General features: G+C 36.5%; 1 protein-coding gene and 1 pseudogene across 1 annotated transcript; both read right to left on the reverse strand.

The window, feature by feature from the left end:
- Positions 1 to 273: 273 nt before the first annotated feature.
- On the reverse strand, positions 274 to 7,422 carry LOC132849041 (tripartite motif-containing protein 29-like). Its single transcript, XM_060875209.1, is given in 5 exon segments — positions 274 to 768; positions 5,526 to 5,676; positions 6,210 to 6,377; positions 6,633 to 6,758; positions 6,966 to 7,422. Coding segments are annotated over 3 exon segments (531 nt in total). The 5' UTR covers positions 7,344 to 7,422; the 3' UTR covers positions 274 to 768; positions 5,526 to 5,676; positions 6,210 to 6,350.
- A 1,120-nt stretch (positions 7,423 to 8,542) lies between these two features.
- LOC132849040 (E3 ubiquitin/ISG15 ligase TRIM25-like) lies at positions 8,543 to 15,341 on the reverse strand (annotated as a pseudogene).
- Between the last annotated feature and the right edge of the window lie 1,013 nt (positions 15,342 to 16,354).

Raw genomic sequence — 16,354 nt, forward strand, 5'->3', positions numbered from 1 at the left:
CTCAAATAACAATGTTTTTTAGTGTTTCTATTTAGTCTTTTACAGAAAAATAGCTATAAGTGACTGTGTAATACCCAAATAACATGAGGAAGGAACTCATGCAGCCAACAGTGAGGAAACACTCAGGAGACTTATACTTGAACTTGTCTAACAATCACTAACTCTTGTCCCACTTTTGTAAACAAGAAGCAGATGTATATAATAATATAAAATAAATGCCAATACAACATTAATATAATGTACCACAGGGAAGGCTGTAAACACTTTAAAAGCTTGGAAATCACAGCTGACATTTTATTGTATATTTTTAGTAGAACATGTGAATCAATACAAAGAAATTGTACAACAATACTGATTACAGATACAGATTACAGATACAATACTGATCAACCGCATTACAGCAAAAACAAAATATTTTGTCACCTAAATGAATACAACTAAAAATAAAAAATAAAGCTATAAGAAACCTTTTTTTTTTATTTTGGCAAAATACATTATTACACCTTGGTGAACCAACTGCTTTAAATACTTATGGAAAGTTATTACAAGAAGACCTTAATAAACCTGGGGGATCAAATTATAAAAGTGTGGAGATGGTTTTCAGATCCACATTTCCTAACATAGTTAGTTAGATAGTTAGATAGATAGATAGATAGATAGAGAGAGAGAGAGAGAGAGAGAGAGAGAGAGAGAGAGAGTCTGTAGGCTGAGGAGCGCTGTAGAGTGTCAGTATACGGAGATCTTCAGGTTTCTCCCATTTGCAAGGACCTGAATGAAAGAAAAGAGTAAAGAAGATGAGCTAGAGTTACAGCAAAATCTAATGTTAAACATGGTCATGCAGCATAGTTGATCGTGTTTTAAAAATGTTTAATTTTACAAAATTAACTAAATAAACTATAAATTAACTCTAAATAAATTATCACTAAACTATGACGTGTAAATGTCCATGAACTATAACTTATATTTTATCCTTGTCTTTTTGGAACAAGATGTTTTGTAGTAAAAGTATTTGGATGTTGATTTCTGAAATACTTTTAAATAGACTCATAATCTTAGTATAAGATTAAAAGTATAAAAGTATAATTTTTTGTTTCTTATGAGAAACAAATACATTTTGTTTCTTATGAGAAATCTCACAGTTTCTCTACTTAAAAATGATATGCTATTTTCTCTAAATGAAAGCTTATTTTACATAATAGATTGGAGACCACATCTACCCCAGATATCATCTGATTTGAAGGAGAGTATGTCTCCAGTTTTAAGTTACTGGGTGCCACATTTCTGAGGATCTGTTGCAGCACCATAATATTAAATTCTTGTTAGGAAGGAGCCACAGATTCCTTTCTTAGAAGACTGGTGTAAATTTATGCCTCCCGAGATCCTGAAAGTGTCTGAAATAAAAGCCTTGCAAAGGGTGGTGAAAATGGAATGCTTCACTGCTTCCATGTATCAAAAAAATTATAAATCAACAGCGCTAGCCTTGTGAGCCCTTAACGCGACTTCAGCTCATCAAGCCAAGCTTTTGGAGGAGCTGGGCACTCAGCTAGACTCCAGGAATCCAAACCCGGTGGAATAGGAGGAAATCTGTAATATTACAGACCTCAATTTATGCACTTCACGTGGCGCTGTGCAGAGCTGCGGCCATGTGATGGCTCTCACCATTGCGGGAGAGAGGTCTATATGATTTAACCTATCAAGCATCAGGGAAAGAGAAGGTTTTATTCGGCATAGTTGTTGAGGCACTGAGGCAGAGATGCGATCTTTAAAAGACAGAAGGTGAGGTATTTGATGTCTGCTTGACATGAAACAGAACACCCTGCCCTCCTGCTCCGCCAAGGCCTGTCTCTCCGACACAGAACAGAAGATTTTTTAACCAGCCTAGGATTGCAAAAACCCAGGGCGCAGAGTAATCGGCCTGTCCCCGGCTGGTCCAAGAGCTAGCAAATCTAGCTCTAACCTAGATCTAGCACTAAATCTATGTCCACAGTTCTAACAAGAGGAAGAGAGATACCTAGAGTATCCCTCAGGGGAGGGACAGACAGAAGCAAGGGCTCTCTGTAATGTCCTCCCCTGAATCCGCCACACCAGTTCCCCCACCTGAGAAAAAGCAGAGAGTGTCGATAATGGATAACATTATTCTGGATTGCGTACAGGGCACTTCGGGTTTCTCTTGTTACACAATGTTAAATGTGTCAGACGGATAAACCATGTTTAAGTGCAGAAAACTGCCAACAGAAGTGTGTGGTCTGAGAAAGTCAAGCAAAAGTTCACATGTGTTTTGTCACAAAGCACTTCAAACTTTGGGTTCAAAACTAACAATAAAAAATTGTTATCTGTCGCAACCTATAAGCTCTCTTGCTCTCACTAGCTCGGTTGCTTGAAGCAGACATAGCCTCTCTTTTGTTAAAAAACTATAAAAATAGTTTCAGAAAGGCTTTTACTTACGTTATTTTCTCATTCCAAAGAACATAACTCTAAACAAGCACTTGAGAAAATAAAGATTCAAAATACTCACAATCAGAATGCTCGATGGACGGGGTGACTGGTTTTCCACAGTCGACCACAGTCGATTGACTCCATCTCAGGAGCCGGAGTATCTGGTTCTACATATAGATTCGGTGACATACCACGCTATGCTCTCGAAGGAGAGTTATGGTGTTTAACATTGTCTGGCTCAGATCCGCAGGGGAAACTTGCTTTCATTCAAGACATGTCTCTGCTTGATGGGTATGATGGCTTCCTCACTGTCAGTGGTCCCACTGGGTTTACTCAGGATGAGGGACTTCCAGCGGTGGGTTGCTTTGAGGCAGCTATGTCCACACTCATCTCATGTGCTGAGTGATAGTAACGGAAGAATGCATGGAGGTGCTTCATTAATGGAGAGACCCTTACCTATTCCATTCATGGACACCGTTAGGTGCGGGTCCCTGAGAAGAGTGGTGACTACGGATACATTTCTGCCAGACTGGGGCTGTTTTTCGGGGCAGGTCACTAAACGGCCGCTGGACGCCCCAGCGCTGCAAGCTCCACATAAACCAATTGGAGCTGATGGCACTTTTTCTGGCACTGAAACATTTTCCGATGTCACGTACTGATCAGATCAGACAACACGACGGTGGTATATATCAATCGCGGGAGGGATGTGCTCGGTGCAATTTCACAATCTAGCTCTCAAGCTGATAGTCTTGATCGCGTCATGCTTCGAGTCACTGCATGCGACACGTGTCTTGGGAGTCCCGAACATGGGGGCAGATCTCCTTTCAAGAGGCAATCTATTGTATGTTCTATTAAAGGCTGCTATTTTGGCTTGTAATGTAGGCTTTGAAGGCGCTTACATTTGAGGCATCACTTCATGTGCCATTTTATGAAAGGAGTGCGACGTCTGAGACATGTATTGAAACAGGTCGTCCCATCATGGGTTTTATCTAGAGTTCTGAGGGCTCTGACTTGAGCTCCATTTAAACCTATAGATACTGTTCATATCAGGTCTTTGTCTTTAAAAAAAGGTGCTGCTTCTCGCTTTAGTGTCGTCTAAGCGAGTGGGCAAGCTACATGCTTTGTCTGATTCTCAAAACTTAGTCTGTTTGACAGAAAGGTTACACTGCTGCCTACCCCAGCTTTTGTTCCCAAGGTTGTTTATTTGTGTTATAACAACACTGACCTAGAACTGAGTGCTTTTATCCCCCTCTGTTTGCTTTGGAGGAGGATAGTGTCTCACACATGCTGTGTCCTGTTCGAGCATAAAGTCAGTATGTTAACAGGATTCGATCATTCAGAAATAGCGGACAACTATTGGTTTCATGGACTGCTTGATGTAAAGATAAGCCAGTCTCTTTGCTACAGATTTGGAGGCAATTGAGTCAGCCTATACAGATATGGGTCTTGATTCCCTGATGGGCTTTAGGGCCCACTTGACATGAGCTATGGCTATGTCATAGTCTTTGTTCAAGGGAGTCTCGATAAGAGATATTTGTGCGGCATCCAGCTGGGCTTCTCCGCACACATTCATCAGATTTTACCGTCTGGATGTTACTGCGCCTTTTATGGCTCATGCAGTTCTCCAAGTCAGCCCATGTGTGTAATGAGAGGCTATCTTTCATTTTCGCTAGGGCTCTCCGGCGGCTTCGGAAAGCATGCACTACGAGAGTGGGCTATATCATTCCCATAGTGAGATACCAAACAAATGTGTGAAAGAGAAAGTGTAACCCCGGTTACATGAGGGAAGAGCAGGCTTAGAATGCCGTTGCAGCTATCACAGCTTTATATATACAGACATGGTGTAATTGGTGCTTTCATAATCTATCCAAGTAACTCACATGATAAGAACAGGGTTAATTGTTAAAAGAACAACAATAACAAAAAAATAACTGTGTGGCAGTGTGACATGGCTTCTGTTAATAATAACGTGTGTGTGTGTGTGTGTGTGTGTCTGTGTGAGAGAGAGAGAGAGAGAGAGAGAGAGAGAGAGAGAGAGAGATGTTGCAACATCAGCAATTTATCTCAACATTGATCCTTGTAATTCTTAACCTCGAACAAAAAGTATCTCTACACCTTTTTCCTTTTTTTGCTGTTTTGCAGTAAACTATTCCTGATAAATTATCTGATGTGGTAAACTAAAGTAGATATGTCCGTAAATAAGCATTACTATTCATTATTACTCATTATTCACTATTAAAACATAAAGCCTGATTCTAACACCAGCTGAACATAGTCTGCACATCCTCTTCAATCATAGACTATTTTTGTTAAATTCTAGCTGTCCTAGGAGTGATCAAACTCTAAAAACGTCCCAGTCAGTAAAAAGTCAAAGAAATTACTTCCTACTTGCACTTCTTACCTATAAATAAGTTTAAGACAGACATATTCAATTGTTAAACCTAAAACACATAGTCGACAGTTCCAGGAGGAAAATATCTTATATCTTATATCAAATATCTTGAGAGCTAGATTGCTGCTATTTAAGGATCAAAATGTGGGTGTCCAGATTTTTTTTTGTCACTTCTCAAGTCAAAATTCTGTATGGATTTTGTTTTCCCTTAACCTCCTAAGACCCGAGCTTTGGTTTGGCCTTGCATTTTAGATGCAATGTGATGTCCACATATGTGGACACCAGGTCATAGGAGGTTAATAATAAAATAACCTTCATTTAAAACTGCATGTTGTGTTTACTTCTGTTATCTTTGACTAATATTTAAATTTTTTTGATGGCCTGAAACATAAAAGTGTGACAAACGTGCAAAAAAATAAAGAATCAGAAAGGTGGCAAACACTTTCACACCACTGTAAGTGATATGCAAATTACCCATAAAATTAATATAAATATTAATAAAATGTTTATATTAATATAAAAAAGTTGCAAAAAGTTAATTTGGAAATTAATAATTTGGAATAAATAAATAAAGTATGTTAAGGCAAAAAGTCACATGATGAATTCCTTCTATCAGGAGTAGATTATTTACTTCTACTTTCATGTGGCTAACAACCCCATTATGTGAAATGTATTTTAAGACAATATAACATCTTACCTCTACTTGATATCTTCTTAAATTCAGCATTACAGCTTTCTTCTACTTTCTTTTTTAGGTGTTTTACAGACTTTACTACACCCTCAGTGGTTAGGAGAGAATTGATCGTGATGACGGGTGGGTCTGAAGGTCCAGTGAGGGTCGAGACAGACTGAAACGTGTACAAGATTTAGAATTGGAACAGAAAACAGTATAAAATTGCATCTTTGGATACATGAATATTGTCTCAATGCAGCTTTACAGAACATAAAAAAACATAATATAAAAACTTTAGTATTATACAAAGATTAATAGTATACAAAAATTCAAGATTATTATTAGACTTGAACAAGCCTAAGGTGACTGTGGGGAGGAAAAACTCCCTTAGATGAAAGAGGAGAACAGATTGAGAGAAACCAGACTCAGAATACTCTTAATTGGTCAAATAAACATTCAGAACACAACATAAGAAATAAATCATGCATTGTGTCCAGTTATTTCGTGCAACTCCCAACAGTGAACACAGTGTTTTGACTAATGACTTAACTTCATGCCATTTAATTGTCACCTTTGTCAGTATCAAGAATGATATAACCTCTAAACAGAAGTCACTACATATGAATATGTCACCTTGTTGTATGGTTCTAGTTATCTATGTATTAGTAATTAGGAGCTATTAATATACATTTTTTACACTGATGTTACCTGAAGGTACTGGATGGGATCTTCTCTGTGTGAAAGTTCCTCTATCTCAGTGTCTCTTCTCTTCAATCTCCTGCTCCAGTTGCTTCATGACTTTCTCAGCTTGACTCACTGCAGCTTCCTCCTGAGCGCTGAACAGTGCTGTCACCTCAGAGCGTCTTCTCTCAATGGCTTTGATAATATAGTTAAAGATCCATTCAGTTTCCTGAAATGCCTTTTGTAACCAGTAAAGCCAAAGAAAATGTCCCCTCAACTTAAAATTCCTAATTGTGACCTTGGGGTAATCTACTCAACTATCACTTCCTCCCAGTTCAATGAGATACACTACATTAACAGCATCAGCATTAATATGTTTGTATAATCAGCATACAAACATATTAACTTCATAAATCTATAAACTACTAGTCAAATGCGGTGCAACTGAACCTGAAACAGCTTTTTCTGCTCTAAACACATCTTGTGAGTCTCAACAGCCTTCCTCAGCTTCTGAAGCTCCTTCTCTCTATCCTGGATTCTCTGCTTGGATATTTCCTGTTTCTCCAACAACTGCTTCTACATAGAAACACAGCAAATCGTTTACCCTTGATGTGTTACATGTATGTGTTAAAAACAAGAGAAACAGCACAATGACATGCTGATGCCATTTGATCAAAGCATATTTACTTTTTGTATTTTTAAAATACAATTTTTTTAATAAGAATGGGTTTATAAGTATTCTTTTTATTTGTGGTTGAAAGCTGCAGTATAAGATATTGTTACCTGTTTCTCAGCTTTTCCTGTTGTAGCTGATACTGTATCATGTCCTTTATTTTCATCCATAGTACACTACATGCAGATACACTGCCTGTCAGTGCGACAGTAAACCTCCAGCAGTTTGTCATGCTGAGAGCAGATCTGATCCTGGAGTCGTCCGGAGGCTTCGACCAGCTTGTGCTTCTTAAAGGCAGGAGATTTATAGTGAAGCTGGAGATGAGTTTCACAGAAAGAGGCCAGACACACCAGGCAGGACTTGATGGCTTTGGATTTACTCTCAATACAGAAATCACACTCCACATCTTCAGGTCCAGCTGAACACTGAGCAGGATGTGTAGCTTGGAGTCCTGTCTTCTTCAGTGTCTCCACTACTTCAGCCATCATGGTGTTTTTACTCACAACAGGTCTTGAAGTGAAGGTTTGTCTACACTGAGGACAGCTATAGACTCCCTGCTGATCCTCCTGATCCCTTCAGCCATTAATACAGACCATACAGAAACTGTGTCCACACAAAAGAGTTACTGGATCCTTGAGTAGATCCAGACAGATCGGACACCTGAACTGATCTTGAAGTCCTGAAATATTCGCTTCTGCCATTTTACTGAAAAACAAACTCACACAGAGTCACTTACAGCAGCTCACACTTCCTGGTTCAGTTTATAAAAGCCCTGTGAAGCACAGCTGGGTCTGAATAAATGACTCACCTGATTGAAACTATACAAAATAAACAACACACGAAGGTTCTCAAAAACAGATAATGATAATCATCCTCCACATGAAGACGTAAAAACCCTCAAACACAGATAAAACAGATTGACTTCCTGACTTAACAGGAACAGATTAGTTTTACTTTCATTTCTGCTGAAGCCACTGGGTTTGTATAAAATCAAAACCAAACCAATAGTTACAAGAAAAACAGTCTATAAAAAGCTTAAAATCTTAAACAATTCTTAATTTTTAAATAGACAGCGGTATTAATCTCAAATTTGGCTTGTAAAACAAGAAAACATCCTCCAGCAGGTTGAGTTAAATGTTATGGCAACCCTGAAAGGGGAGGATGGAAAGAGAGAACAAGACTAACAAGATTAATAAAAAAAAAAAAAAAAAAACATTATTTACTTCTAATACATAATGTGCATATTTCTATAGTAATAATTCACACGTTAATTCACCACATTTCACTCTCAGTCATACAGCCTATATTACTACAGTGTCAGAGGCTTTAACGAGATGTACAGTATTGTTGTATCATATTGTTCTGCTCTCTGCTGAAATCAATGCATTCTCAAATTATTATCAAAGTATTTTAGTCTTTTACAGAAAAATAGTGACTGTGTACCAAATAATTAGAGTACTTAGAGGAATAACCTCTGACAGAAACTCAACCCCAAACAAAACAGTTAGGAGACTTGAACTTGAACTTATCTGATATTTTATATCACCAATCATTTTAGTCTAACAAGCACTACAGTAAGTCTAATGTCCCACTATTTAATAAGATAAAATAATATCCTAATAATATACTATAATAATAAAATATATACTGTAATATTGCTACTAAATATGTAAAAACCTTCAAAGGCTTGTAAATCACGGTTGATTTTTATTGTATATTTTTAGTAGAACATGTGAATCAAGACAAAAGAATTGTACAGCACTGCTGATTGCAGATAACAAACAAATCAAAGTTAAACAAAACAACAAAAGCAAAACTGTTTGTTACATAAATAAATACAACTTACAATCTAAAAAAATTAAGCAAACTTCTTTTTTATAATCTTGGTAAAAATTATTATTAAAGCTTTTATGTCAGAACAACACAAGTACATGAACAACATAAGTACTTGTTGCTGAACCAGCTGCTTTAAATACTCATGGGAAGTTATTACAAGGACATCTAATAAAATTGGGGAATAAAATTATATAGGCGTGGAGATGATGATAAGGATATTTATTTATAAAACACATCCATTATAAACATCTTTAATACTAATTTAATTCTATAATTATTGCACTGATTATTCCATAACATGAACAAGTGGGATAAGAAATTGTGATAAATTTGGTTATATTACAGAATGACAGAGAGAGAGAGAGAGAGAGAGAGAGAGAGAGAGAGAGAGAGAGAGAGAGACTGTAGTCTGAGGAGCGCTGTCAGTGTCAGTGTTTGTGGTTTCTCAAATTAACCAGGTCCTGAATGAAAGACATTGGAAAAGAGTAAAAATGATGAGTTATAGTAAAAACTACTTAAACATAATCTCTATTAAAATTATAGGACAAGACCTAACATAAAAACCCAGAAAAGTAGCACTACATTTCACTTTCTTGATTATCATCAGTTTTATTTAATAAACCAGTTAAAAAGAGAAAGTGTAGCAAGAAAAAAGCTCCAGTAACATCATAATCACACACAAAAAGTATTAAAACATATATCATGTATACTGAAGTTTGTTCAGTGGGCAAAATAGGGTAATTTCCCTAAACACATGGAGAGACAGAGAGATGCACTTACAACACTCATTATTTCTTCTTCTAAGGTTAAAAATGAAAACATTAGAACGGTCCCGATCTACAGAAACACAAAAAATACAGTTATGGCTGTGACTTTGAGGGTAAATATCAGCCACACTTTTTGATTTTGTTTTAAATTCCAGCCGAAATAATTAGTGTGTGTACAACAAAGACAGAGAGAGAGAGAGAGAGAGAGAGAGAGAGAGAGAGAGAGAGAGAGAGAGAGAGAGAGAGAGAGAGAGCTAAATGTACATACCTTCTTTTTCTTTAGTTCTGCGAGAATAAGAGTCATAGTCCACTGAAGCACAATTAAACACAGCTACGTTTATTCTATTTTTAACAAGCCTATTTTTATTAATGGTGTAATATGTTGTATGTACAGTATGTAAATGTTTTTATAGGGTTTTTTAAGATGTGCTTCTAAAACAGAGAGAGATACTTACCTTGATCAACTATACTGTGTCTAAGATGAGTAACCTGAAGGAACTTTTCTAAAGAAATACAATTAAAGCCAATTCAGTAAACATTTCAGCTTAAAATTAAAACATGTGACTGATATTTGCCCCAAAAGTAGACAATCAGCTGAAATAATTGTATGTTAGAAAGACAGGTAAATGTATTTACATACCTTTGGGAGTACGTTTTTTTTTTTTTAAAGTACGAGGTTTCGGGTTCACTGAAGTACAAATAAACACAGCTACAGTTACTCCAATTACAACAAGGTCAATGCACTAAATATTTGTGTGTGTGAGTGTGAGTGTGTGTGTGTGTGTGTGTGTGTGTGTGTGTGTGTGTGTGTGTGTGTGTGTGTGTGTGTGTGTGTGAGTGAGTGAGCTTTACTATTTATTGAATGTTATCATTTTGTTCAATTCTGTGTCCCAGTAGTGATCAAACTCTAGAAATGCCCCAGCCATTAAAATGTCAAAGAAAATACCCCCCAACTTCCTGCTTGAACTTCTTACCTTTAAATGTGTTCAATTGTACGTATGTGAAAATTCTTGCTAGATAGCTAGATTATTATTATCAAAGGATGAACATGTGGATGTACAGAATGATGTCTACCTCTCATCTCACTGCAAAATATCACTTACAAACCAAGTCTTTCAGGCGAGTTCTGTCATAGAGTTCTGTCAGGCCCTTGGCTGGTGCAGAGATGTGAGCAGCAACAGGAGTTGGAAAAATCCAGACATTTCTCACTACAGAAAGACAGTAAAATACAGGGAAGGTTACAATCAAGGAGCAAAAGGGTTATTTTTTCTCTTTGAAGATATGATGTGAATGTAAATAATCAAACTCAGTGGAATTGTTGTGTCTCTCGATCAGACTCTTAGACATCGCAGGCTACACATTTAACTACAAATATTAAAAGTTTATAGAGCTATCAATAAATCTTTAAAAACATTAACAAGAATCAGGTAAAAGTTTGGAAATGACTTGTTTTCAGTCTCTATGCTTACTTATGTCCAGTTTTTAAAAGAATATTTGTGTCTTACAGTATATTCACCATTGTTCTGTTATTTGTTAAAATTCTGATTGTTCTCACTGGTTTTCAGTTCACCTTTGATTACTTTGGGATTTCCTTTCTCTGGTACTAAGAAATTCAAAACACTTGTTCTAGCATGACAATGCCTCTGAGCACAAAGTGAGTTCAACAAGAGAAAACCTTTGAGATGATACAGAATGTGCTGAAATATTTGCCAATATAACTGATGGAAATTCTAATTATCTATAAGAGTCACATAATTATTAGAGTCACAAAATCAAATTCCTTCAAATTCCTCACACATCAATTCCTTGTGTCATCAACCGGATATCATACAAGTGTCTGGAGAGCAATAGATGGCTTTGTGATTACTGTAATCACAGTAGCCATCCATTGTAGGAAGAACCGTAAACCGGTGGCACAAAAGGGCACCAAAAATGTATGGTATGCAGTTTCACTGGCCTCATTTACAGCATTTGTCAGATGCCTTTATCCAGAGCGACTTACATTGTATACAACTGAGCAATTGAGGATTGATATTCAATTGAGGATGACAATATTCTGGAAATATTTTAAGTAATTTTCTCACTACTCTCTTTAAAGATTTAAGGAAATGTGGGATGCCAAAAGGTATACAATTTGCAATATACAAAAAAGTAAGCATGGACACAGCTTAAGAATGAAATCAGCACACACCATTTTATTGTAAAAAGGCCAGTCGGATGGAAACAGCAAAAGTTTTTACTTATTATTTTAAATCCCCACAGCCAGAAGTCCCAGAGAAATGGAGCTCATTAGACAGCAAAGGCCCATCATTTTGAGGCATTTCTAAGCCAGCACAGAGCTAAGTGATGTGTTTTACATGAAAGCTCGATTTAGCCATGGAGTTTACAGGTTGCTACAGATTGTACAAAGCTAAAGCAATAAGGTTTTGGCTTATCAAAGGAATTGAAAGGAATTTGATTCATTGAAAAGTGTTTGAGAGTTTATCAAATATTGGTGGATTATTTTTTTTCATTTTCACCTCTCTAACAACCCAATTTCATTATGAATTATTATGTTATTTTAAGTCAATATAACATCTTACCTCCACTTGATATCTTCTCAAAATCAGCATTACAGCATTCTTCTATTTTCATTTTCAGGTGAGACACAGACTTTATGACACCCTCAAAAGTTAGAAGAGGACTGATCGTAATGTTGGGTGAGTCTGAAGGTCCAGGCAGGGTCGAGACAGACTGAAATCTCTATGATATGTAGAAAAGTAACAAGCAACAATACACCATTACATCTTTGAACTAAGACACAACTGAAAAAAATACTTTATTGAATCCACAAACTTCTGGAATTTTTTTTTGCTAAATATTGGCTTAAATCACGCATTGTTGTGTGATCCCGAGGCATCCAGAGATTGTAACAGCTTCAGTTGTGTTTTGTGTCATGAAGATTTTTGACCTTCATTGAGATTAGGCCAACCCTGTGAGGATACTAAGGCATCTAGAGATGTACCAGCTCCAGTTGGACACTGCTTCATAAAGTATTCAGACATACTAATAGGAGATGCCAACTACATGTGGTCTTTGAGGACAACCTCCTAATCAATACACAATTGTCAGACTGTACTGTATATTTGTAATCACACCCTCTGGTGTCACCCAGATGAAGACAAGGTTCCCTTTTGAGTCTGGTTCCTCTCAAGATTTCTTCCTCTTCCATCTAAGAGAATTTTTCCTCACCATAGTCACCCCAGTCACCACAGGCTTACTCATTTGGGATAAATACAAACACATTTAAATATAAGTCTAATATTAATCATCAACTTCTGTTTTATCTTTGTATAACATTAAAACGTTTGTATTATGTTTCTTATGCTCTGTTAAACTGTTTTGAGACAATGTCTATTGTTAAAGCTATTGCTATACTGTACAAATAAATTTGAATTGAACTGAATAAGCACTTCACCAACACACTTCTTGTGATGATTTTCTCAGATTGCTCACACTTCTGTTCAGTCATTCCACCTCTGTTCCTGTTTCTGCCTTGCCTTGCTCTGTTTGCTGGATTCAATTTATGTATGGTTTTTGACATTGTCTAGGACTTTTTTGCATTGGATTATTGGATTATTTTCTTTAGGTGTTTCTGTCTGTCATATTTACTCTTTACCCTGGACTTAGTTACTGGGGACTCTTGATTTGTTTCATTTTGTTCCTGCAATTGGGTCTTTCTTCCGTCACCCATTGACAGCTCTGGTTATTAAGTTCTCTTTACCAAACAGGGCTCAGTGGAGAGAGTACATCAGGACTGATATTTTATAGTAACCTTCATTTCAAATACTTGAACATTTTGAGCTGATTTCCTGATCATTTAACCTGACATATCTTGTTTTCTTTTATCCTTTTTTGGATTTGGAAATTTTTATTTGACAAATCAAATTATATACTGAAAACCATGATGAAATAATTTAATTTTGTTCACACTTTTCATTATCACAAAATTTCACTACCTTTGATTCAGCATCATGCAGCCATATTATCGTAACTGCTCATATAAATCATTTATTGTGTTGAGTTATTTGCTGCATCTCCCAACAGTAAACACAGTGTTTTGACGTCTGGCTAAACTTCATATCATAGATTAAAGATATGCATAGTTTGGCTCTGAATTAACAGACCTTTGTCAGTATCAAGAATGATATAACCTTTAAATTTAAGTTGTTACATATGAATATGGCACCTTGTTGTATTGTTGTAGTTATCTATGTATTAGAGCTGGATTCCCCAGCATTGTCTTAGGTAAATTTTAGCACTGAAATACATTGTGTATTGTGAATTTGTATTGATCTGAATATACTGTTTTAACACTGATGTTACCTGAAGGTACTGGATGGGATCTTCTGTGTGTGAAAGTTCCTCCATTTCAGAGTCTCTCTTCTTCAGCTCTGCAATCTCCTGCTCCAGTTGCTTCAAGACCTTTTCAGCTTGACTCACTGCAGCTTTCTCCTGAGCTCTGATCAGTGCTTTCACATCAGAGCATCTTCTCTCAATGGCTTTTATAAGATCAGTAAATATCCTCTCAGTTTCCTGAAATGCCTTTTGTGCAGAATGCTGTTAGAAGATACAGAGCGTTGTGAGGTTAAGGGGGAACACTGAGTAAGACAGTGAGTACATGAGTATTTTAATTCCCAACCTCCAACCAGTAAAGCCAAAGAAAATGTCCCCTCAACTTAAAATTCCTAATTGTGACCTTAGGAATCTACTCAACTATCACTTCCTCCCAGCTCAAGTAGTTACACTACATTAACAGCATCAGCATTAATATGTTTTTATAATCAGCATACAAACATATTAACTTCATAAATCTATAAACTACTAGGTAAGTCAAATGTGGTGCAACTGAACCTGAAACAGCTTTTTCAGCTCTAAACACACCTTATGAGACTTTACAGCCTTCCTCAGCTTCTGAAGCTCTTTCTCTCTATCCTGGATTCTCTGCTTTGATTACTCCTGTGTCTCCAACAACTGCTTCTACACAGAAACACAGCACAAAGTTTACCCTCAGTGTGTTAAATGTATGTGTTAAAAACAGCACAATGACATTTTGATTGCATTTGATCAAAGCATTTTTACTCAAGATAAATGTATTTTAAAATATGAATATTTTAATAATAAAGGGTTTATATGTTTTCTTTGTATTTGTGGTTAAAAGCTATAAGATATTGTTACCTGTTTCTCAGCTTTTCCTGTTGTAGCTGATACTGTATCATGTCCTTTATGTTCATCCATAGTACACAACATGCAGATACACTGCTGGTCAGTGCGACAGTAAACCTCCAGCAGTTTGTCATGCTGAGAGCAGATCTGATCCTGAAGTCGTCTGGAGGCTTCGACCAGCTTGTGCTTCTTAAAGGCATGAGATTTATAGTGAGGCTGGAGATGAGTTTCACAGAAAGAGGCCAGACACACCAGGCAGGACTTGATGGCTTTGGATTTACTCTCAGTACAGGAATCACACTCAACATCTTCAGGTCCAGCTGAACACTGAGCAGGACGTGTAGCTTGGAGTCCTGTCTTCTTCAGTGTCTCCATTACTTCAGCCAGCATGGTGTTTTTACTCACAGCAGGTCTTGGAGTGAAGGTTTGTCTACACTGAGGACAGCTATAGACTCCCTGCTGATCCTCCTGATCCCAGCAGCCATTAATACAGACCATACAGAAACTGTGTCCACACGAAAGAGCTACTGGGTCCTTGACCAGATCCAGACAGATTGGACAGCTGAAATGATCCTGAGCAACAAAAATATTCGCTTCTTCCATTTTACTGAAAAACAAACACTCTCAGTCAGTAACAGCAGCTCACACTTCCTGGTTCCTGGTTGTAAACGCCGTGTGGAAAACAGGTGTGTGGTGTGGATAAAGAAAAGGAAAAAAACAGGGACAGATTAGTTTCAGTTTTGTTTCTCAGAAAGTTGCCAGCTATGAGTGAGAGAAGTGGCTTAATCTGCATTTTAAAATAAACAAATAATCTATAAACTCAGCCTGATTTCAAAACATTCAATTTTACTCTATAAAATCCTGTATTAGACAACAATATAACAATATAAAGTAGCCCAACATACACATTTTTTTAATTAGTGCTTTTTTAAAGGCACGAAAATGATCTTGAAAAACATTTCAGTGAAACAAGAACATTCTTAAAGAAAATGTGGTTTGCCATATTCATTTAATTAATACAGACAGAAAAGCATCCAATCTACCAACTAATACCTGCAATCCAATCTTGAATGAACATTGATTAAACATTTTCATACACATTGTGATAATCACAGATCTGTCAACCCAGATAAGCAGAGAGGTGGAAAAGTGGGAAGGAAAGTAAGAAAGGTTAATAAGAAGATTGTTTTTCAGATAGAAAAGTATATTGGCAAATGCTGTAAATGTAAATGTAAATGTATTGGGACGATTTTGAGATTATAAATGCAAACCTTACAGCCTATTAATTGAATCACTTGAAAAATTAGGAGGGACAGCTGGTTTTAATTATTTATTTTGTGGAACTAAACATTTTAAAAGTAATTTTTTTATTATTATTTCAGATTTTATTGATTATTTCAAGTAGATGGAATTTTTAAAACAGAAACTTGGTGAAAAATCACAATGTAATCAGAATTTTGTTTAACCAGAATCTTTTTTAACAATGTGATGGTCCTTTCTTTTATTATTTTCTTCAATAATTAATGTTAGGGATGATTGTATATGTGTATTAGGGATATTTGTTAAGTAGTATAGTAGGTTTTTATTTATATATGTCAAGTTCACTGTCCTAATGGATGACATATGCCATAAACTGCTGGCCTGATCTGGATGGGGATGAAGCCATGAGATAAAGCTGAAGAGTGAAGCTC

Source organism: Tachysurus vachellii, chromosome 7 (assembly GCF_030014155.1).
Source record: "Tachysurus vachellii isolate PV-2020 chromosome 7, HZAU_Pvac_v1, whole genome shotgun sequence".
Lineage (NCBI taxonomy): Eukaryota > Metazoa > Chordata > Actinopteri > Siluriformes > Bagridae > Tachysurus > Tachysurus vachellii.